We start from the raw sequence: 23,516 nt of genomic DNA, 5'->3' as shown, positions 1-23,516 counted from the left end.
CCAATTCGCCGATCCGGATCGATTTTTGAAGTGCTCGATCCGGGTCACCGATCCGTTTTTTAAACCATTGGTTTTATCATTTTCAATCAAATAAAATTTTATGTGGCATAGCCCAATTTTTACAATTACATAAAAGGGCCGTAACCCAATCCTGGCCTGGTCTACGCAGGGTCCCAAGAAGGGTGAGCTAAAAACTATAGACCATTGGCTTTTTATGCACAAAGTGGCCCGTGCTTTTGTACTGGCTACCCGAGCCTTTTTACTATCACACCAAGTGGCGGCCCCTAAATCTTACACTTCACTTCCAGCATTCGATTTTGTTAGGGGAGAGACGAGTACAGTGACCTACAGAAGTAGTATACAATGAAGCAATCACATCCACTGCTAAACTAAAGGAGAAAGAGAGAGAGAGAGAGAGAGAGAGGGGGGGGGGGGTAATTGGTTTAGTACTTAGCCTGGAAGGGCTTTGAATGCTTAAGGCTTTTGGTTATGTCCACCAATGAGCCTATGCCAGCTATGACAGAGACAATGAGAGAGGCCCCCACCAAGCATTGGAGGAGGAACCACTTCATACTGCCCCTCGTTACATTAGCTTGAACAATGTGCATAGAAACTGGGAAATATATAGTGAGAGGCCAGAAGGCCATGGCACCAAGGAGGCCTACAACTGAGTTGAACAAGGGCACCAGAATAGCCACTAAGGTTGTCATCACCACAATGGTTGTGCGCATGATCAAAGAGAAAAGGGTCACTCTCCATGAGGTTTGGGTTGAACAAGGTAATTTTACTTCATAGCGAGCTTGTAATAAGAAATTTGATGGCCACTTTGAGGAGACTCGGTCCTCGATGGCCGCAAAGATCGGCTGGGCGAACACCTGCCACGTGTCAAACCAACAAATTGAAGTAAGGAAAAGTATTTGGTGAGTCAGTGGACTCAAGCCTAGCCTCCTCATATTTTTGAACTCGAAACACATCCTAATTCGCTATAAGTCTAGTGCAGTTCTGATGGTATTTGAAGAACTAAAATGAACGATCCCGAAATAAAAGCACAAAATAGACCATTTTTAAGGCTCAAACTTCTTTTTCGTGTCGTTTACATATTCGTGATCGTGGTGATCTAGATGATAGACCTGCAAAATTTTATATCCAAATCCCTGTAACCTGAATAGGGTAGACTTCCATTGGAGTTTTGAATGGGAATGCCGCCACTCAACAACCTTCACATCAGTTACATATTTTTACACAATCTTTTTCTTGTTTTTAAGTTAAATAAGTTGAATCTGAACGGAAGATTTGAAGATCGCCGCAAAAAATGCATTCAATTGAGTTATTCGATTGAAACAACAAATGTTATCATAATCTATTTGACTTGAAACCAAGACCTGAGTCACATGGTACCCAGCAAATACCTGGTAGGCCCCTAGGAGGTGAACCACAACGCATATGTTCCCAATGTCGACAAGCCAAAATGGTTCATAGAATCCAAATCCAGTGAGGATGTTGCCTGGTGTTTTACTCCCAAATGCTGCATACCCAACACAACCAAGAGACATGTAGAACACGGAAGTAACGACAATCCCATACAATGTAGCTCTCTTCATGACTTTGTTCTCTGGAGGATGTGATCTCAAAGTGTCCTGTGGTTTGTTGAGCAAAAGGTTAGAATAAATGAAACATTACCAAACACCGATTTCTTTTCGTACTTCAGTTACAGTTGTAGGGATGGAATTGTAGAAATTGTGGCATTCCACCAGACCACCTAGGTAGGGATAATTTTTAGAGGCTTTATACTATAAGACTGCTTCCCAAATAATTGGGATAAAGCTTGGATGATGACGATGATAGAAACTATAAGGTTGTTTCCCTTTTGTACAAAAAGGTTACAATCATTTGTAGTCATCAAATATCAAATCAGATGGGTGGGGATATGATATTTCTGAGCGTAAAACTTTAACAAAATTTTGGACAAAAAAGGTCACAATCATCTGTAGTCATTAAATATCAAATCAGATGGGTGGGATATGATATTTCTTAGCGTGGCTAATGGCACACCCGAACCACTTGATTTCGCATCTGATAGCTAGGGAACATTTGAGCATTTTGTACTAAAAGTAAATAGTGTTATTTTATACTTACCCTAAGGGGCCGTTTGGATACGTGGAAATATATTGTCTGTGAAATATATTATTAGCGTAATGCATTACCTGTAAATGGATTGTCACTGTTTGGATAGTATTTAGATGCAACCTGGGAAATACATTGTTATTGTTTAGTTATGTCTAGAAGAAATATAGGAAATACATTACCAACATCTTATAAACTATCATTTCTTTCTTTTTTCTCAACAAATTCCACTAAAATACAGAATTATCATTTCCTTCTTTTTTGTCACAAAATTTCACTAAAATACTAAATTAAAATCATCATCACACCATTCTAAAAATATTTCTAATAATAACATTATCACCATTCCAAAAAGATTTTCTAATAGTAACTTGTACCATTTTACAGTTATGACACTATTTTCTACTTATTTTAAGTGTCTTTGGCACTTATATGCAATCACATGTTTTCTAACATGACATTGGTTTCAACATCATAAGTCATTGGAATAATATGATTGGAATAGCATGATTTTATTATGATAAGCTTTATTTTTATTTATTTTGTATAGAAGTCTTTCAAATGTCTCTCTATATAATTTCAAATAAACAATAAATTTATTATACTAAATTCAAAATCTATAAGGTACGACTTAAAAGATGGGAAGAAGTTTGATTACTAAATTAGAAGGTTTGATAATTGCATTATAAAATTTTGAGGTATTGGAGGAGACTAAAGAGGTATGTTATTTCAATTGAGATTTTAGTAATCTCTTATGAGGATTATGTTGTGTGAAATTATTTATTATGATTGTGTTGTGTAATTTTATCATTGATTATTGATTTTTATTTTTATATGACACTGATGCTTTCAGATGAGGGGACGAGCTTAAAAAGAGAGGTATCACATTATGTTATGTGAAATTCTTTATTATGAGTGTGTTGTGTAATTTATCATTGATTACTGATTTTTATTTTTATTATTTTTATTTTTAATATGACAGCAATAATGTGACGAGCTTAAAAAAAAGAGGGATAACCTAGTTATTATGAAGAGGGATAGGATAGGTAAAAACGCACACAAAAATTTCCTAAAATTACATGTGACTCTCGTAATAGATTTTTCACCTATTACCGGGCGTAATGGCTTTCCTGAAAAAATCTCGTGTAATCTCTTTCCATTTCCTTACGATTAAGTGTACGCAAACAGTGGAAATGCCATATTTACGATTAAGTGTACCCAAACAGTGGAAATGCCATATTTACGATTAAGTGTACGTAAACAGTGGAAATGCCATATTTCTTTATAATCTATTGTCACGGGTACCCAATCAGCCCCTAAGTGTAATAATAGACTTTTACCCTTTTGGAGCATTCTTTGAATGGGTGATTTCAAAGAAGGTGAAATCTTTGCGGTTCTCAGTTTGTCTTCATGGTTAAATACAAATCTTACAGGATGAGATCACAAAAAAATGTTTGAATACAAATTTTATAGGATGAGATCACAAAAAAATGTGAGATAGATTACTGCATAAGTGAGCAGCAAACTCGCAGTAATGCCCATGTGCATACGCTTGTGTGCACATAGACAGAGAGGGAGATGGGATTGTGATTAAATACCTGAATTTCTGTTAGAACATGAGCGAAAACGTATGCGAAAGCAATATTTCCTAAAGCCTGGAAACTATTCCACACATTGCTCGCCAAAGAGGACTCTCTATTCCCTAGAGAATTTCCTCCAATGCTTCCTTTGATCACACCATTAGACACCAACTTTGCTGCACTTAGAGAGAGGCCTATCCCTGAATAACCAAACGACATGATCGCTGCCACCACCGAAGTCACTGCTAATTTGTGCATACTTGGTAGCTGGGACAATACTATTTGAAACAATCCATAGGTAACCATAAACACATTCTCAGATGTCTTGCAACTAGCATTATGCCCATTCTTATGAAAGCAATTTGACTTCTTCACTGCTCTGCATTTTATATAACAAATCTTATCATGGTGTTTTTATATTTCACACCTGATTAAAAAAAAAACATCATTTACCAGCAAGACAACGTATTTACACCAAAAATATAATCATGTATTAATAACTGGCAATGGAAACATTGATGTTTTTTAAAGAGTAAGAGGGTTCTTCATACTAACTCAGTTTGGGTATTCTTGTTTCATTGTTTAGCCAGAATTTATTTAAATTAACAAATAAATGAAAATTGATTGAGCTTTTTTTGTTTCTCCTGGTGATTTAGAGATAGGATTAAAATATGAAATATATTATCGTAATTGTTAACACCTTAAACTATCAAGCCCAAGCTAGAATCGAAGAAAGTAGGTCAGCTTGTTTGGATCTCTGACCCAAGCACCAAGGGTTTGAACTCTTGACCTCTTCACACAAACCAAAAATGTCTACCACTAAGCTGAAGACCAAGCAAATTTTTGGTATATGTGGTTTTGCCGTGGCAACTCTCTGGCCTCTGCATTGGCTGGCCCCAAGCCGATCATGCCAGTCTCACACCCAGGTAAAGGGGAGGGTTGAATAGGTAGGGACGTCGACATAAAACTTTGCCAAATCTTATCATGAATCTTGAACCTATGAGCAAAATTGTGGAATAAAATCTATGTGGCCGATTCGAAATAGTTGAGATTAGGTTTAGATAATAATGATGATGATGATTGTCATCATGTAATCATTCTAGTGCTTGTATCCTCCTTATTTATGATAATTTATCCATTTAGAAAACAAAAACATTAATGTCTCATACAATTCATATTGTTTCATGAGCGCATATACTATGCTCCCTAGGGGGGATACTGTGAATCTCCCCTTGGCTCAAAACGGAGAATTTTCTTAGTATAAAATTTTGGGAAACACATAGCAATTAGTAGATTATTATTTTTGAAAAAATTAATTTTAAGTTTTATAACACTTAGATCTAGCCCCTCAAAAATTGGACGGTCTCTATTCAATCTCGAGGCATAAGTTTTTTCCAGTAGATAAAGAGTTTATTTTGATTTTTTTTTTTTTTTTTGGTGGAGATTATTCTATGGATTGAAAAATTACATCTCAAAATTTGAGATCCAAAAAGTATCATAACATAGTATATGTTTCCATTTATTATACTGAAATTTTAGTATGAATATCTTCTTATTGTTGGGACAGTGATGCAAATCACCCCATCTTGCATTTTCTCTTTTGATAAAAGGTATTTTAGTCATAGAAAATAGCCTTTTTATGGAGGCCCATAAAAGGCATTTTTAGAAAGAGAAAAATAAGGAAAGAAGATAAAAGAAAAGAAAAATGTGGAGAAGCTTTGGGAGGTAGAAAGTTGGGTTTTTTGCCTAAACCCTAGGGCTCTTGTAATGGGCCTGATTTGATCAGGGTTTCCTTAAAGCTACAGTGTTAGTCGATAGAGACAAAGTGAGGATTTGTTTGATGGTGGGATTATAGTAGGAAATTTCTATTGAGCATTCTTTCTAGGTATGAGGTAATCTCTATAAAACCCTACGCTTGTATATTTCTTCTTTCGATAGTGAGTTCATCATTGCCCTCTTATACATGGGAACAACCCATCTTGGGTGAACCGTGTATATTTCTCTCTCTACTAATAGTTGTGTTGTGGTTTGATTAATTCTCATGTTAGTTGTTTCTTGATTTCATAATTTTTTCAAATATATTGCACATAGATTATTATTGTTGAGTATTTTATTTAAGTTGTTACATTCATTGTCGTGGGGTGCTCACCACATCAAGTAGGGATTTGTGTTATCCCGATTTGCCGATAATCAAGATAGCCTCGGTTGCAAACACTAATCTAACCTAAACTTCTTTTAGTGAACTTATTCTATGAAAGGGGAGGCTCAGAATACTTACATCATACTGGTGGCTGCTATGATTGTGTACCCAATCATTATACCCCAAAGAATCGCACATTGTGCGATTGAGCACATTACCAGACTTCTTGAACCTACAAATTGGAGAGAGAGAGATTAAACAGTGAGATACAATATTTAACAAAGTCCAATTTATACTTTTTACTTTTATAAAGGAATATATTTACACAGTAACATATTCTAAAAGATGCAGATCTTTTTAAAGTTGAGGGTACAGCATCTCTGGTGATTTAGAGTTGAAGTTACATGGCACAAGCTTTCAAACATAAAATGTAAATCAACTAAAACATGCAAAGTCATGTTGTTGGCAGTTCGGTCCTTGAAAGCCAAACTTTGAGAGGTTTCCTCAGTGTACCGGGATTCGACTCAGCCGAGTCTAGCAAAGGACCAAAAAGTCCTTAAAAAATACAAAAAAAAAATTAAAGGATATTGAAAAATAAAAAATATGTATTAAAAGTAAATTAAAATCTAAAACACTATTGAAAAGTTAAAACGAAGTTAAAAAAGTACGGAAAACATGGACATAAAAAACCATATTTACTATTTGAGATGTTTTTTTAAAACTCCAAAATTGCCAAATACATCTAAAACATGTAAGATAAAATTGTATAGCATAAGTTCATTTTTTTTAGATGTTTTGATTTTTTGACAATTGTTTTAAACACCCCGAGTTCTCACGCAATTCGAGGGTACTCAGCCTCGCGTGACCGAGTAATTGGGCCGAGTCCCAGGACACTTTTCTTGACCAATTGGTTTTGAACAATTGGACTAATAAAACAAGATTAGACAATTTTTTTTATAATATACTTCATATCTTTAAATAGTACTTCTGTATTGTTATTTTTCTAGAGTCCAATCTAAACGATGTGACCAAGGGTCAGATCAATTTTAGCGAGACCGGACTTCTAACCGGTTTGGCAGAAAGACTAGTTTTTTTTACAGTGACAAAATTGTCTTACTTAACCACATTAACAATTTCATGATACTTTGAATAATAGTACATAATCTGCTTGTGTTTTATGATGGTAATGATCAATTGATGATCAGAATAGCTCTAATTTGGAGGATAATTGATAGCAGTTAAGAAAAGAAGGTGGAAATAAAGAGGGCACTTGCCTAGAAAGGCTCTAACAGCTTCCCTGTAAGTGTAGTTTCTCTTGCCTGTGACTGGGTCAGGGTACCTATAGCAGTCTGCTTGAAGAGTTGATGTGTAATAAGTCACAAAACCAAAGCCAACAAGGAAAAGGGGGCCAACAATCCAACCAAGTTGAGAAACACTCCAGGCCAACCCCAGGACCCCAGTCCCAATTATTGCTGTAATCACATGGGCTGCTGCCGTCCATACTGTTCCTGTATTCAAATGCAAATGATGAGACAGAGAGATGATCAGTTGCAATTACAAGGGCTGGTAGTTGCCATAGCTATAAGCATTGTATGTAGGTATCATATTTAGAATGATGTAGTGCCCTTTTAAGTGACTTATGTTTTTAACTGAGAAAAACCATTACGATTTGAAACACGACGACTTTCTGGGGGCGTACACAAGCCGGCGGGATCTAAGAGGGCGATTCACCTGGGTTATCCGATCCCTTCACCTTGAGGTATGCATTACCTCACTTTTATTTTTTTTTTAGGAAAAGTAAGGCTCTAGCAATGGATTGTTGGAAAAAAGCTTGGTTTTGGTTAAAGGTATTTTGGGTATTATATTCAAAAGTAAAAGATATTTTGAAAATATTATTGTTAAGGGCAATTTTAAATGGTTGTACTACAAATTTTGTAGAGTTCCAAGGTCACAGTTCCAAGAGTGAGAGAGCGGAATCCAAAGCATATCATGCAAGCAAATTTGAATTTAGAATGTGTGAAATCTAGAATTTTTTTGCATACTCTTGTAAATTTGTCCAAGCAAATAGGGTGTATGTTAAAAGAGGAAGAACTTTACTAAGTAGGTGTAAAAAGAGTCTAAAAAGATACTAAGAAATTTATACATGTATTTACTATGTATTTGGGTGTTTTGTCATTCATGCCCTCTCGTGTCGGTCAAAATTTTGGGCCTAGCCAACAAAGTGTAGTTAGAGGGTCTAGTTCGGGCTGATCCACCATTGCTTAATGGGGACTGGCTAGAGGGCCAGATTTGTAGTTGGCCAGGGCCATGATTGGTAAGCTTGGCCTTGCCCAATAGGTTGTTTTTCTTTTAATTTTTCTTCTTTTATTTTTTCGTTTAAGGATTTAGATAGTGCTCGGTTTGGCGAAACCAAAACCGGACCAACGCTATACCCAAGCTGAGTTTGGTCCAAGGTTGGTCTGGCCCACTCCGAGCCCAAAAGCAAAAGAGATGAGAGATTGATATCTCAAACGCGATGGAACATCATTGGGAAATGTAAACAAAATAAAATGAGAGAGATGAAGGGAGATGACAAATTATTTTTGCCGCTGTTCGGGAAATCGGCTTGAGCTCAGGCTCCGGACCTACCTGAACCGAGTAATTCAAGCCACCCGAGAGGACCGGCCAACACTAAAGGGGCAAACGAGAAAAGGCCCCTAGAAAATAAAAAAAAAAGGTTAAAAATAAAATGGTAGTAAGAATATAATAAATGTCCAAATAAGATAGAAAATATATAAAATTGAGATTTAGAAAAAATAGATTTATAGCCAGAGACATTTCCAAAAAATCAAACTACGCATATAACAAGAAATATCACAAATAATCATAAAAAAAATTAAAATTACATATAAAATATTTATACATTGATTTTATAACTTAAACATAGTTTTTATATTCATTTTTATTTTTATAAACTCCAATTTTACCCAACTACTTGGCTCGGCAAAGAGCAGAGTCCGAGTCAACTCGACCAAGTCCTAAGCTATGATTTGTCCAATTTTTATTTAATAAAAATAAAATGTTAACACAAAGAAGTAAAATAAAAATAAGGTTGTATACATTAAGGCCGTTTACATTTACTATAAGGTGGTCACAATTATTTACAACCATCCCATGTGAAATCTGATAGTTTGAAAAAATTTCTTTTGAAGTTTGAGCTTGGTGAATGGAATAAATATAACCATCTAATTTCACATCGAATGGTCAAGATGAAATGTGACCACGTTATACCAAAGATAAATAGTCTCATTGTATATTTTTCCAATAAAAATAGGACTCGGATGCTATGCAGCCAAGCCGCATGTATAGAAATGCGGGCCTATTAATAATTGTATTTTTTAGATGGATTTTTGGATTTAATTCTTAAGGACATGTAATCTCTAATACGGAGATCATGAATATAAAAGTAAATTTTAAAATAATTCTAGTAAAAAAATATTTGGATAGTTTTCATTGTTTTTAGATGGAACACCTACTTGCCTCCATCTTTAAGATGGATGCTTTACACTTTTTGGACCGCATGTGTAGTTATGTGACCCAACCCGCAAGAGATAATTTTCCATAAAACTTCTATACTTCTATGCTTCTCCTACAATATAAAACTTCTATACTTCTATGCTTCTCCTACAATATAATACTTCTATACTTCGCCTACAATATAAAACTTCTATACTTCCCCTACAATATAAAACTTCTATACTTCCCTTTATCCAACCGTCCATTCTGAATGAAGGACAAAGATTACCCCAATCACAATGTCACATCTCTACACTATTTTATTTTATTTTATTTTATTTTCTATAAACTATTTTGGCACCAAATTTTAGACTCCCAATCCTCTATTAAACTCGCACTAGCGAAAAAATATAAAAACAATATTTTTAATAAAATAAAATGATCAAAATACCCTTGAAAATTTCAAGGAGTATTTTGGTCATTATATTTTATCATAATTTTATTTTTAATATTTTTTATAGATGTGCCCCAATGAGAAGATCACACATACTAAATTTCATATTCATACGATTTGTATAAAACAAACTAAAAATAAAATACTTTAAGACGTCGGATCTAAAATTAAACGGTGAGTGGCTCTCTTGGTCAAAATTGAAAGGCTCGATGGTAGAGGAAGCATAGATCTTATATGCTGCAGGGGAAGTATACAAACCTTTCCCTTAATGTGGAAGAGAGTAGTCCATTTTGTCCTTACCAGTTCTGGCGCTTCCATCATCACTGTTTTCGGCATCATCTATCTTTCTTTGGACAGCATCCTTCATCTCCATGCCTATGCAACTGCTCCCTCTCAAAAGAAATCAAATCTCTTTCTAATAAGAAATACGAATGAAATTTTGGTTGAGTGGATCAAGACGCAGCTGAATTAATCACCTTCACACCCTGCTGAGGTACCTAGTACATGAAAAAATTTATAAATAAATATGTATTTTATTACTAAATCAATAATAAATAATGTGTGAATATATTTTTATAGAATAATTAAGTTCTCTATAAAGATAAAAAAATATTAACAGACCGGTTCCACCGTGCCCGTCCCTTACACAAGTTGCACACGTACGAAAGCACCACACAACGTCCTTCTCCCTCCCTGTAGGATGTACTTCCCAGGACTCTCTCCCTCTCATGACCTATGTTGGCCTGTCTTTCTTTTACATGCCTAATGGCCTCATTTTGTCTAGTGACATCTCCCCATACTTAGGGTCACACCTTAGGCCACTTCCGGCCACGACCCAATGCGAGGCCTCATGCTCCTCCCTCAGTCGGCCGCGTCGCATGGCTCCACAGCAAGCCCTTACACACTCTCTTTCTCACTAAAGATCACTAAAGATCTTCCCCTCAGTGTGTATAGGGCTTCGTACCAAGCTTTATACACACACGATTAACACTCTCACTACACTACTTTTTATAGCACATTGCCTCACACTCTTTTTCAACTTCTACCTACCCCTTATTTCTTTCCCCTCCTCTCTCTATACTCCCACACAAAGACTCATTACATCACAAACTCTCTCTACCTTAACACCCTCTCTTTCTTTATCCTTTCTCTCTTTCTCTATACCTTCTCACTCCCACACTCACTAACACACCTCTTTCGTCTACATCCCACCTTCACCACAGATCTCACAATACCTCCCCCCGTTCATAGCGGGGTGCACCGTGTGATGTGTAGATTTGTGGTGGGAAGAAAAGACGTAGACGAGAGAGAAAGAGTTGTGGGAGTGAGAAAGTGTAGAGAGAGAGAAAGGAGAAAGAAAGATAGGGTGTAAATGTAAAGAGAATGTGTGATGTAATGATGTTCGGGTGGGATTAAAAAAAGAGAGGAAAAAAAAAAAAAGAGGAGGAGAAAGAAAAAAAAAAAAGAGAAGAGGGAGTTAGGTAGAAGTTAAAAAAGAGTGCGAGGCAATGGGCTATAAAAAACGGTGTGGTCTTTAGTGAGAGTGTTAATTGTGTGCAGGGTTTGGTGTGAAGTCCTCCACACAATGAGGGTGTGAGAGAAACATGATCTTTTAATGAGAGAGAGAGAGTGTATATGTAAGGGCTCGGTGTGGAGCCATGTGACGTGTCCCACTTAGTATGAACATGAGGCCTCACATTGGGTCATGGCCGGAAATGAGCCATGAAGTATAGGGAGGCATCTCCTAGGAGAGAATATGAGACCGTGAGGCGGTATGTGGCATGTACGTGAGTTGTATAGAGGGAAAGATAGAAATTGTAGAGAAAAAGGTGTGAATGTGTATGTGTTCAAAATAATGAAAGAGTCTCTGTCCAGTCCAATTTTCTATGTGTGTATTCCACAAGTGGTATCAGAGAGCTTCCTGACCTTTTCTTACATGTCCAACATCTTCAACATTGGATAGGTTGGAAATTGACCTTTTTTATTTATTTTCAAGGCCTTTCTGATATTATAAATTTTGAATATCCCTGTCTCTAGGTTTGTTCAATATTGGTAATATCAAACAGCCCTAAAACCCACGATATGTTTGTGTCAGTGATATTGAATATCTGCAAATCTTTTCCTTTAGGCTGTCCAATATTGTTAATACTAGAAACCTCGTCCCTCAGATGTCAGACAGCCCAAAGGAAAGAATTTTGAGAGGTTAAGCTCTCTGATGTTGCTAACATCAGACACCTCATCCCTCGACAAGAGACCGGTTCGGTGTTGAAAATATCTAACAACCCAAAGGCAAGGATTTGGAGATGTTAGGTCATCCCATATTGCTAACACCACACACTTCGTTCCTCAGCAAGAGAGCTATTAGGTGTTGAAAATATTGGACATCCCAAATGCAAAGATCTGGAGATGTCTGTTATTACTGACGTCAAACATACCGTAGGTTTTAGGGTTGTCCGACATTATCAATATCAAACAGAACAAGAGATAGGGGTTGTTCGTTATTTCTGATAGCAGATGCGCATTTAAAACAAAACAAAAAAAAAGTGAATTTCCCACTTGTCAGATGTTGGAGATGTCAAATAGAGCGGTAAAACTAAGAAAAGAAAAAAAAAGGTGGGTAGGGGGACTTTACACACACTCATACAAAATATACCTAAATATGTGTGTGTATGTGTGTCCTAAGATTGAACAAAGACCGTTCAATTTTTAAACAATCAAATCTAAGAGTTTGGGAACTCAAATCTAATTTGTTTTCTTTAAGACTATTCAGGTTGTGAGAAATTCTAGAGTTTAAAAATATCCAAAGTAGCTTTTTGCTAGAGAGATTAAGTGTACAATATCTTCATGTGGAAGTATGCTATTCGAGGTCATATAAAATAAGCAAGATATTTAATTACCCCCATTTAAAATTGTTAAGGTCACCTTTTAAGTTTATTTCACTAAAGTAGCTCCTCAAAAAATATGTTAAAAAGTTACTAACTTGCCACTATTCATCAGGGACACTTTAGTAATTTTGCACACTTAAGTAGCCCAAACTTAATGAAAAGATTCCAAATGTGGAACAACTTTTTCATACTAAAATCTCTTGTTCAAGGTCCCAATAAATGATACAAGCATAATGCAAAAATTCCTTCTTTTCGTCGCATATTATTTTCCTCAATCCAAACAAAAATAATATCGCCATTACTCTTTAATTAATGGGAATGTATACAATCAGGTCATTTACCTTTGATACTAGGTGGTCACAATTACTTATAACCATCCGATGTAAAATTTTATAGCTAGGATGGGTCACAAAGTTCGATGTAAAGTTTTATAGTTTGGATGTGTCACAAAGTTTGAGAAAAAAAATTTTAAAGTTTGAGCTTGGTCAATTGAATAATTGCAACCACCCAATTTCACATCTAATGGTCAAGATTAATATCTCATATTGTATAAAAGATAAATGGTCTCATTCTATACTTTCTCTTAATTAATAGGGATAACTGATAGTACCACTTAACTCTTTTTTATTTTTTATTCTTAATTGGAAACCCTTTTCTTGCGGGAAAATTGTTCATATGGGCTGGACTGCATTTCGACAATATGTGGTCCCAAGCATAAAGCATCCATCCTAAAGATGGAATCAAATAAGTGGTGCATCTAAAAACAATTGAAATTAATAGTCCAAATGTTTTTTTAATACAATTATTATTTCAAATTTTCTAATTCTATTTATTTTTTCATATTCATAATCTCCATGTTAGAGACTACATGTCTTTAAAAATTAAATTAAAAAATCCATCTCAAAAATAGATTTTAAAGAGATGATTGATTTCTACATGAACTCATAGAAACCGTGTCCTTTCTTGAGTTACCACTTCTAAACAAGGAGGGGGAGTATCATAATTCTTCTAGAATTGAATAGTCCAAGCCAAATAACAACTTTGCCCCTAGTAGTTTAGGGTTACCAACACAAAACTCACATTTTTTTTATTGTAAGCCCTTGCGCTATTTTTCTAACCTTGAACAACTAGGTAAGTTCATGCAATTTGACTTGAGTTCGAGTCAAATTATCAAAATACTCCAACTTATTTAAAGTTCTCAATCATGAATAGGGGTAATTTGGTTAATTATTTTAATAATTTTGAAGAGGTAGGAACAAAACTTAGAAAGCAACCATTCTAATTTTAGATGAGATTATTTGACCGCCTTAATCATCTTATAAAACTATTTAACCATTATTTTCCTAGAAAAAACAGTAACCATTACTTTCCTTAAAAAAATTAATTGTAAATGAAGACTTATTTCTAGAACAAGGAAAGCACTGAATAAAGCGTGATGACAAAGCACAATATTGTAATGAACTTGCTTAAGAATGAATCACTACAATAGTTGTGAACAGTGTTTCAAAATTTGGATAAGTGGTGCATATCATTCATAAATAGAGACGTGTTGGAATCAACAATCCAGATTGGGTTTGGATCAATCCAAATTGGTGATCGAGAAAATTATTAAAAAAATAAATGAAATAAAATGAAAATGAAAATAAGAGTTTATGGGTGAGGATTTAGAAAAAACCTAAAAAAATATTAGAATTTAAAGGATTTTTGCGCTAAGACCTATACAGTACCAAAACTGACTCGGTCCCAACAAATTCTCATCCAAATCGATGATCCAGGTCAGAAATCACTTAGAACACAACATGCAAGGAATGCCTTCACAAATTACAAGCACAATGAAATTCCGTTTTCATTAGCAAATCACACTCGAGGAAAAGTTCATCATTTTCCAAAACCACTTTAAAAAAGTTACTTTACATAAAATCTTTGTCACAAAAAAAAAGTTACTTTACGGAAAAGCACTTGAAAACATGGAACTCGCCCACTTGCCAAGCAATATCGTATATTTTTTTTTAAGTCTCAAAGAAAAAGAAAAAAAAAAAAGTACATGATGATTTACGAAGTAATAAATAGTTCTAAGAAAATGGTGATATAAAGGTTGTAAATTTTGAAACTTATTCCTTCCATTCTCACAAAAAGCAAAAGTAAGCTAATTACATGTTTATGAGTAAAAATAATTATGAGTGGTCACAAAAAACTAAGGGATAACATTAACTAAGAAGAGTACAAGTTCATGAACCCTAAGACACTGTAAATATTTTAAACCATTTCATTGCAAATAATGACGTGTTTAAAGAAGACCTGTGAGTTTATAATTATGGGTGGGTCTCATGACTTTTGTAACAAAATTAAGAGCGCTTTATATAGGGATCTTAAAATTTTAGGTAAAATACTAAATGTTCTTTTTATAGGTAAAAATTACAAAGAAAGTCGATCAACCTACTTTTTTTTAGTTTTTTCAAAATTTCTCCTTCGCTCCAAATTAACAATAACAAAATTGACAAAAAAAAATTTTTGTGCCTAGACATTTGCTTAGGCTTTATTTGGGAGGAAAAGTTCATATAGAGTCGAGGCTCTAAACAATCAAATTAGAGCCCATCTCGAAAATTTCACTGGAAGAGCTTGTTTGGATGCCCAAATATCCTCAAAATGATCAGCTTGACATCAAGATGCATGGACAAGAAAAAAAAATGGATTTCAAGTTTTGAAACAAAGCACCTTGTAATGCATTTTTGGACCATCAATTTTCAAGATTTTAAGTTTTCATAGATCTACTCAATCTAAACTACTTTTTAAGCTTTAAATTTTATAATTAAAGATGAAAACATATTTTACAGCTGTCACAAAAATTTTCAACATTGAAACCACATTTTTCGACACAATTTGAAGGTGCGCTTTATTTTAATTGTTTAGAGCCTCGGCACTATACAAACCGCAAAGTTAATTGGGAAGGGCATTTGTGCAAAACAAACCCAACGATATGAGAATTATAAAGGAGTTAACATGGATGTGTTTGGCGATATTTTTTGTAGTGGGATTATGCAATGGAAATGGAAACATCTCTAGTCTTTTCATTTCTATGGTCCTTTTACAACGTGCATTACCTTTATAGATCTCCTCCAACCGTCAGATTTCAAGCATGCACAGTTCAGATGTCTCAGTTCTCTACCTTGTGTCTCTTGGATCTTTCTGACAAACTTTAAGCAGAAAATTGACACCCCAAAACTGTCCCTTGTTGACAGATGACTGTTGGGAGAGTGCTGAATAGACAATACGAAACCCTTAGCATAAAATATTTTTGCTCTTTAATCTTTTTAAATTTTTACTTGTTATTTAATGAATCGTTCTTTAACATTTTTAAAAAATTTCTAGAGAATAAAATTGTGGGAAATGTCTTAAGTTGTTAATTTGCTAAGAAATCCACATGCCTTGATGATAAGTGTTCAAACCATAGTTACCTTAGTCCAAATCATAGTTAGGGTGGTATTCCCGCTCCAGAATTTCGTTTAGGGTTTTCGAGCAGGGATCTCGCTCGGAACCCGTTATCATATATTTGAGATCTTGTTTCACAGTAGCGTAATTGCATTGATTCTCCACGAGCTTGAGCCAGAGTGGTGGTGGTGGTGGTGGTGGTGGTTTAAAGAGAGAGAAGGGGGAATGGGTTGGTACATGGAGGGAGAGTAATATATGAGGAGGAAAAAGATGATGGAATGCAGTTTTTGTGACGGGACATGATCCGCCAGCAGAGAGTAGTAGCAAGAGCTTAGGAAACAACTCTTTCTTTTTTTTTTCTTTTCTTGTTTTGGGATTGCAACTATAGAAGAAGAGAAATTACATTATGTGGAATTCTGATTGATTACAGATTAAGAGAGAAATCCAAAGGGCTAAGTAGAGAGAGAAACTGGTATTTGTGTAGTGAGAGAAATAAAGGCGAGGCAAATAAGGGTGAATAGTAGAATATCGTGCGATCTTATTTTAGTTGAATTGTATAAAATTAACATGTTTTTTTTTTATATTATTTTAAAAGACATGACAAATCTACACCATCAACAAATAATATAAATTATTAAAAAAAAAAAAAAATTACGTACCCGTGGGGTGGGCAAAGATTGAGCTTTGTGCAACAGGAAGACGAAGATTCCTCTTCGAAGATGAGAGAAGGAGTGTAGCCTGTTTGCTCAAAGGCTCTATGATGAATCCCTACCTCGCTCAAAGCACCACTCTCCTGCCTCATAAGAACCCATTTATGGTGATATTGCACCAACGGTATGGTGGGGAGACAAAGATAAAGTTGCGGGTCCCAAGAGATAAAAAAAGAAGGTATTCACCCAATTTCAGAATTCATATTCATACCAAATCTGTTAAATAATTGGCTTTCTTTTTAGAGTAAATAATGCACGTGTCCTCCATTTTTTTTTTTTTTTATTATAAAAGTATCCTCTTAATTTCAGAATTTATATCCATACCAAATTTGTTATTGCTTGCTTTTTTTTATTCCAACATCGACTTTTTAGAAGTTTCAAAGCCAAAAATCATTTGCGGACTTTAGATCTTTAAAATACAAATTTCGTTTGCCTCATTTGTTCCAATTTTTATATTTTCAAAATCTGGAAACTAAAAAAATTTCAAATATCTAAAATCCAAAAATGCTCACGGAAAGAAATTGCCGAAAATTTGCTAAATTTTAGACGTGATCAATTCTTGAAGGTCCAAATTATGGGCAATTTAGTCATTATAAAAAAATATGAACAACGCTAATATAAATATAAGGACGTGGTTACCATGCGGCCAAGTCTGCATATGTAGAAATGCAAGCCCCTTAATAAATTTATTTTTGAAATGTAATTCGATTTTAATTTTTAGAGAATAGATAATCATTATCATGGAGATCATGAATATGAAAAATAAATAAAATTTGAAAACTAAAAATAATAATCTATTAAAAAAACATTCAAATAGATAGTTTCAATTGTTTTTAGATAGACCACGTATTTTAAGATGGATACTTTATACATCTGGACCCCATATTGTACAAATGCGGCCCAGCCCCCATGAAACAATAATTCTAAATACGAATAATAACAGGAAATATTTCGTTGAAATTTAAAAGGTGTCGTTTGTATAGAGCTGAGGCTCTAAACGATCAAAGTAAGGCACACCTTCAAATAATATCGAAAAATATGATTTCATTACTGAAAATCTTTGTAATAGCCTTAAAATATATTTTCGTCTTTAATTATAAAATTTAAAGCTTCAAAAATACTATAGATTGAGCATATTTATGAAAATCTTGAAAATTGATGGTCTAAAAATGTATTACAAGATGCACTATTTCTAAAATTTGAAATCCATTTTTTTCTCATTTCCATGCATCTTGATATCGAGATGATCAATTTGAAGATAATCTTTTCTAATGAAATTTTTAAGGTGGGCTCCAATTTGATTGTTAAGAAACTCTGCTCTATATAAATCTTTTCCAAATTTAAATAACGTGAATTAATAAGGATAGATGTGTAATTTTTACTCTTCTAACCAGTAGGTCAGACATCATCATTGGATGAAGGGTACAGGACGACCAATTTGACGTGCACCCACTGCCCAAACGTCACAGCACTCCACATCGCCCATTTCCCACTAAAAGGGCATGTGACTCGGGTGAGTTTTTCTCTCTCTCTCTCATTGTTGCCATTCCTTTTATGGTCTCTCTCAGTGGACCACTTCTCTTTTTCTCCTTTTTTTTTTTTTTTGCTTCACCAACCCATTATTTATTAAAATAAAGTTTCTTATGGGACCCATAACTTTTTACTTGGTAATAAAACAAATCACACTTGTACCACCAATAAAACAAATAACTTTTTTCTTAGATGGACTGTTTATTAAATACAGCCCCAGTCTCTCCTCCGCAAACCCCTTTAATGGAAAGGGTACTCTTATCCAAAATTTTTTTACTTTTCAAGTTTTGAGTTTTAAATTTTATAATTAAAAAGAAAAATATATTTTAAAATTATCATAAAAATTTTTAGTATTGAAACTACATTTTTCGATACTATTTAAAAATATGTTTTAATTTGATTGTTTAGAGCCTCGGCCTTGTACAAACCGCACCGAAAAAATAATGGGTTGGAAAGAGAAAGAGAGGGTGGAAAGTGGAAGGGGCCCTAACTTTTTAAGTCAAGTCTCTGTCTTTAGCGCCACTCTCTTTTCCATCAACGTCCTCTTTCCATGAACAATGATCGGTGATGGCCTTAATACCGTAAGCATGTTTGCCCTTTACAAACAAACACTCTCACTAGTGATGGATACGTTTTAAAATAGGAAAAAGTTTATAATCATGCTAGAGATGTACCTCAAAAATCTATCGGTAAAGGTAGTTTTAAAGTTGAAAAACCCTTTGATTGATCATCTCGACATCAAGATGTATGACCATGAAAGATAATTAGATTTTAAGTCTTAGAAATAGTGTATTTTACAATATATTGTCTACACCGTCCATTTTCAAGATTTTCATATGTTTATAGATCTACTTGATTTTAACTATTTTTAAAATTTAAAATTTTATAATTAGATATAAAAATAGATTTTGAGATAACCTTAAGAACATTTTATATCAAAATTATATATCATGATAAAATTTGAAGGTGCACCTTACCTCTACAGCTACATATGCATCCGTATACCAACTGCACCCTTTAAAATATGGGTAACCTTTCTATACTTCTCCTGATGTATAGTATTTATATACTTCTTAATGTTAAAAAAAAGTAGTACTTGTATACTTCTCTTTTTCTAGCCATCAGATCGGAATGAATGGTTGAGATGGATCCAATTACAATGTCACACCCCTACACTGTTTTCTTTTCAATTTTTTTTAACAAAAACTTTTGACACCAAATTTTGAGCGTCCACTCCTCTCTTAAACTCACACCTGTAGAAAAAATATATAAAATAAATATTCTTGATAAAAAAATTACCAAATACCCTTCAAAAAGTTTTAGGGGTATTTTAATCATTTTATTTTATTGAAAATATTTTTATTATATTCTTTTAAGTGCCCCCATTGAGATGATGGCCAAATTTCATATTCATATAATTTGTAGAATAAAAATTTAAAATAAAATACTCTAAAATATTGGATCTAGATCAAATGGTCAATGACTTATATAATCTAAATTGGATGACCGGATGGGGGAAGTATAGAACTTCTATACAATCTGAGAAGTATAGAATACTCTTGTAAAAGTAAAACAGACTCTCTTATATGCACCCCACCCACCAACCCAAGAAGCACATTTTGAGAAGGTTACCTATACACCACTATTCAAGCAGGCTACTATTTTTTTTGACAAATGTTACTACTTTTATTGAATACTAAGGAAAGGAAATTACATCATTAGCAATGACAAGAGAAGGTAAAGAGGAACCACCTTTAGCCAAAGCATCAGCTACAGACTTAGCTTCTCGAAAAACATGAGAGAAGGAAATCGATAAAGGAGAAACAAGATCTAAGATCTGCAACCATAATGGCCTGAGTTCCTATAGCACGCGCTGCTCCTTGTTACACCATTTAATAACATTCAGTGAATCCCCTTCAATCCAACAATTGTTACCACAAATTCCTTACAGTAAAAATTTTCAAACCTTCGAGTAATGCTCGTAATTCTGCATAATTAGCTGTTGCAACAGCAATTGGTCCCGCATAGGAAAAAATAATGTTACCCATATGATCACGCACCACTCCTCCGATTCCAACTAAACTAGGATTGTCAAGAGAACTGCCGTCAAAGTTGAGTTTTAAAGAACCTGTTTTAGGCGCAATCTATATATTTTTTGGTCTATAACTAACCCAACCAAGAATAAAGAGATTGTGTAAGTTTACCATAACATCCACTTTCGAGATACCCCATCCCTCCTTTAACACAGAAAGCCACGACTATATTGAACATTTGATAGTATAAATCAGTCTGTCAAAACCCATAGAAATTCTTTCAAATGTCCTCCTATTTCTTTTTTTCCAAACCTCCCATAGTATCACACCTTTAGCAATCTTCTAAAAGGCCTTGCCCATCTTGGGTAAATGAAGAAGGGATAATTGTAAAACTATCCCTTCTATCGATTGAGGAAGTGCTAATATCTAAAACACCGAACAACCAATGACAAATTCTCACCGTAAAAGAACAATAGATGAAAATATGAGCACCAAATTCATCATCAGCTTTGCAAAGAAGGCATATATTAGGTAATTTTTTTCCCCTTTTAATCAGATTATCAATGGTCAAAACTTTATTCATAGCAACCAACTAGATGAATGCTTGTATCTTGTGGGGTAGTGGCCATTTCCAAATCTAAACAATCTGGGGGCATGACCATCTCCATCGATCATGCAAGAATAGACTATAACAGGATTTGACAGTGAAAATTATCACTTTCAATCTCCCAAACCAACTCATCTTTGGCATTCTGTGAAACATAGATCATATCTAGCACTTCCATAAGAGAGCATCATTGGGAGATAATGACATTATTCAACCGGCTACAGGCCAACTGAATGTTTCACGAGTGATTATTGCCCCTTCTATCCACAGCTTCACTAACTAACATATTCGGCCTCCCAACAATCCCAAACAGATCAGGGAAAACATACTTTAGAGGAAAGTCTCCAATCCATCTATGGTGCCAGAAGAAAATTTGGCAACCATCTCCTGGATTCCTTTTAAAATATCCTGAGATCATAGTTTTGTAATTTGAAATCGATCTCCACATCTGAGAACTGTTCTTTCCTCTACCAGCCTCCAACCAAACATCAAATTTATCCACACCATACTTAGAGATGAGGACTCTATACCAAAGGTGATCCTTAAATTGAAGACTACGCCACCACCATTTACACATCATAGCTTGATTCACCAGTTTAATTCTCCATATACCCAAACCACCTTCTTTCTTTAGAGTGTAAACTCTATTCCATCTCAGAAGATGAAATTTCCTAGCCTTAGAAGTAGAACCCCATAGAAAGTCCCTCATTATTTTCTCAATCGTCTTCGCAACCGAAGCAGACATATGAACCACAGGCATCTGATCGACTTAAAGATTGGTCAGACAAGCCCTCAACAAAGCCACTCTACCTCCCAGGCATAGGTACTTATGTTTCCAAAGATCAAGTTTGGATTGGACTCTTTCAAGGATTTTATCCCAGACTGCCAAAAGAAGCTTCGAGTCAGAGATGGAAAGCCCAAGATAGGTTACTGGAAAATAGTCTACTTTACACCCCATCACGCTAATCAATTCATCAACAACCTCCTCCAAAAAATTTAAAGGGAAAAAATAATAACTGAGGTATTGTTCTTAGGTTGGATTCATGAATTTGCAGCTCAAAGAATAGTGTAAATCTGATCTTCTTGAGGAAAACATAATTTGATTATGTGCATATGAAGTTTTTTAGTTACCCTGGTGAAATTTTTGTTTCCATCAGCAATCAGTGACTTGCGCCACGGGTGAGACCGAGTTGGGGCGAGTTCCACGGCAAATCACCCTACCCTTATAAACAATGGTTTAAAAACCAAATCAGTGCTTCGAATCGTATATCCCAAAAACCCATCTGGATCGGTAAATTGGCGTTTCAAATCGGGAATCGGTAATTTTTGTCTCAAAATATCTTTAAAAAATCACTATAAATCTCTGAAAATAATGTTATTTTAGTTTCTTAAAGAATTTAGGATTGGTGCATTACGTATTTTCAGTACTTTGTAAAAATAGGTGATTATTGAGACGTTGTTTTTCTATATGGATGTCTGTATAATTAAAATAAATATATTAATAAATAAAATATAAGACTTGGTTATCATTGTAATTAGTATAAACAGTGGTATAACCCTCACAGATAAATAAATCTAATATATAACAATTAGTGTGGATACAAAAATAAAATTTAGAAATATAAATTTACAATAATATTTTAATAAAATTAAAAAATAAATAAATAAATTCATACTTGCAATGTGAGGTAACTAATTACAAACACTTCCATATTATAAGATTAAAAAAATTAATTTCCCATATAAATTAGTATCACACCAAAGTATCAAACATTTATTAATTTGTTTTACTTATCCAAAATTATTACAACTTAACTAACTATAATAATATTATTGAACTTGAAGTTGTTAGTTTATAATTTTATAATTTATAATTATTTTACTATACAAATAAAAATATGAAATGTCTTAAAATATCATATAATTTAAAAAATCTTATTTACAATTATAAGAAAAAATAATACGTTATAAAATTTATAATATAAATAAATTAATAAATAATATACAAGAATTGGTTATTAATAAATTAAAAAAAATTATATTTGCAATGTGGGATAATTGTATGAGTTAGTGTTATTTTTTTCTCTTAAAATATCCTCTAAACTAATTTTTTTTAATATCCAATAGACTAGAATTGGTGTTATTTTATTTTATTTTATTTTTAATATCCTATGAGCTAGTACTAATTTTTTAATCCTAATTAACTAATTAATTAATTATTGCTCATATAATGAAATAATCACAAGATATAATAGCTTAATAGAGTTTTTTTTTTTTTTCGGTAAGTAATTTAAATTTTGTTGGTGAAAGATAGGGGTGATGGGCACCCAATTATTATTTTTAATATTTTTTATCATCTAATTTAATTGCGGCCATCGGATGTACAACCTTCTTATTTATGATGGGCATACACCGTCGCGCGTACATCATTGTGTGAACACCATCTCATTATAATTTATCCCAAGCTAGCAATATTTGCCTGCCTTCTTATTCGTGACAGGCTGGTTTTTCAACTCACAGGATGTCCCA

General features: G+C 34.0%; 1 protein-coding gene across 13 annotated transcripts; it reads right to left on the bottom strand.

Annotated features, from left to right (window-relative positions):
* Positions 1-209: 209 nt before the first annotated feature.
* LOC105421738 (amino acid permease 8) lies at positions 210-16,909 on the bottom strand. Of its 13 annotated transcripts, none has more exons than XR_016043650.1 (9): positions 16,767-16,909; positions 15,780-15,935; positions 10,094-10,290; positions 7,119-7,352; positions 5,983-6,076; positions 3,723-4,083; positions 2,205-2,247; positions 1,410-1,637; positions 210-875 (listed from the first exon to the last, which is right to left on the bottom strand). XR_016043650.1 is itself a non-coding variant. In XM_020676159.2 (9 exons), exons 4-9 carry the CDS (start codon positions 10,164-10,166, stop codon positions 444-446), a joined length of 1,422 nt encoding a protein of 473 aa, XP_020531818.1. In that variant the 5' UTR covers positions 10,167-10,176; positions 10,270-10,290; positions 15,780-15,935; positions 16,767-16,909; the 3' UTR covers positions 210-443. The 13 variants fall into 13 exon arrangements, 10 of the variants coding, with proteins under 10 accessions (XP_020531818.1, XP_020531817.1, XP_088707010.1 ...); XM_020676159.2 differs by lacking the exon at positions 2,205-2,247 and having other exon boundaries at positions 10,094-10,176; positions 10,270-10,290; XR_016043651.1 differs by lacking the exon at positions 15,780-15,935.
* Between the last annotated feature and the right edge of the window lie 6,607 nt (positions 16,910-23,516).

The sequence above is a fragment of the Amborella trichopoda genome, chromosome 11 (assembly GCF_054954075.1).
Source record: "Amborella trichopoda isolate Santa Cruz 75 chromosome 11, AtrichopodaSantaCruz75HAP2 v2.0, whole genome shotgun sequence".
NCBI classification, from domain to species: Eukaryota; Viridiplantae; Streptophyta; class Magnoliopsida; order Amborellales; family Amborellaceae; genus Amborella; species Amborella trichopoda.
Note: the sequence above shows the minus strand (reverse complement) of the source record. Positions and strands in the feature narration are given on the sequence as shown.

What these genes read in the sequence shown, in the direction of transcription:
- LOC105421738 (XM_020676158.2), bottom strand. Translation starts at nt 10,166, where the DNA reads ATGGAGATGAAGGATGCTGTCCAAAGAAAGATAGATGATGCCGAAAAC. An exon ending in ATAGCAGCCACCAGTATGAT is followed by an intron (nt 4,084 to 5,982) that starts GTAAGTATTCTG and finishes TATAAAATGCAG; the next exon opens with AGCAGTGAAGAAGTCAAATT. An exon ending in ACCTCCTAGGGGCCTACCAG is followed by an intron (nt 876 to 1,409) that starts GTATTTGCTGGG and finishes GACACGTGGCAG; the next exon opens with GTGTTCGCCCAGCCGATCTT.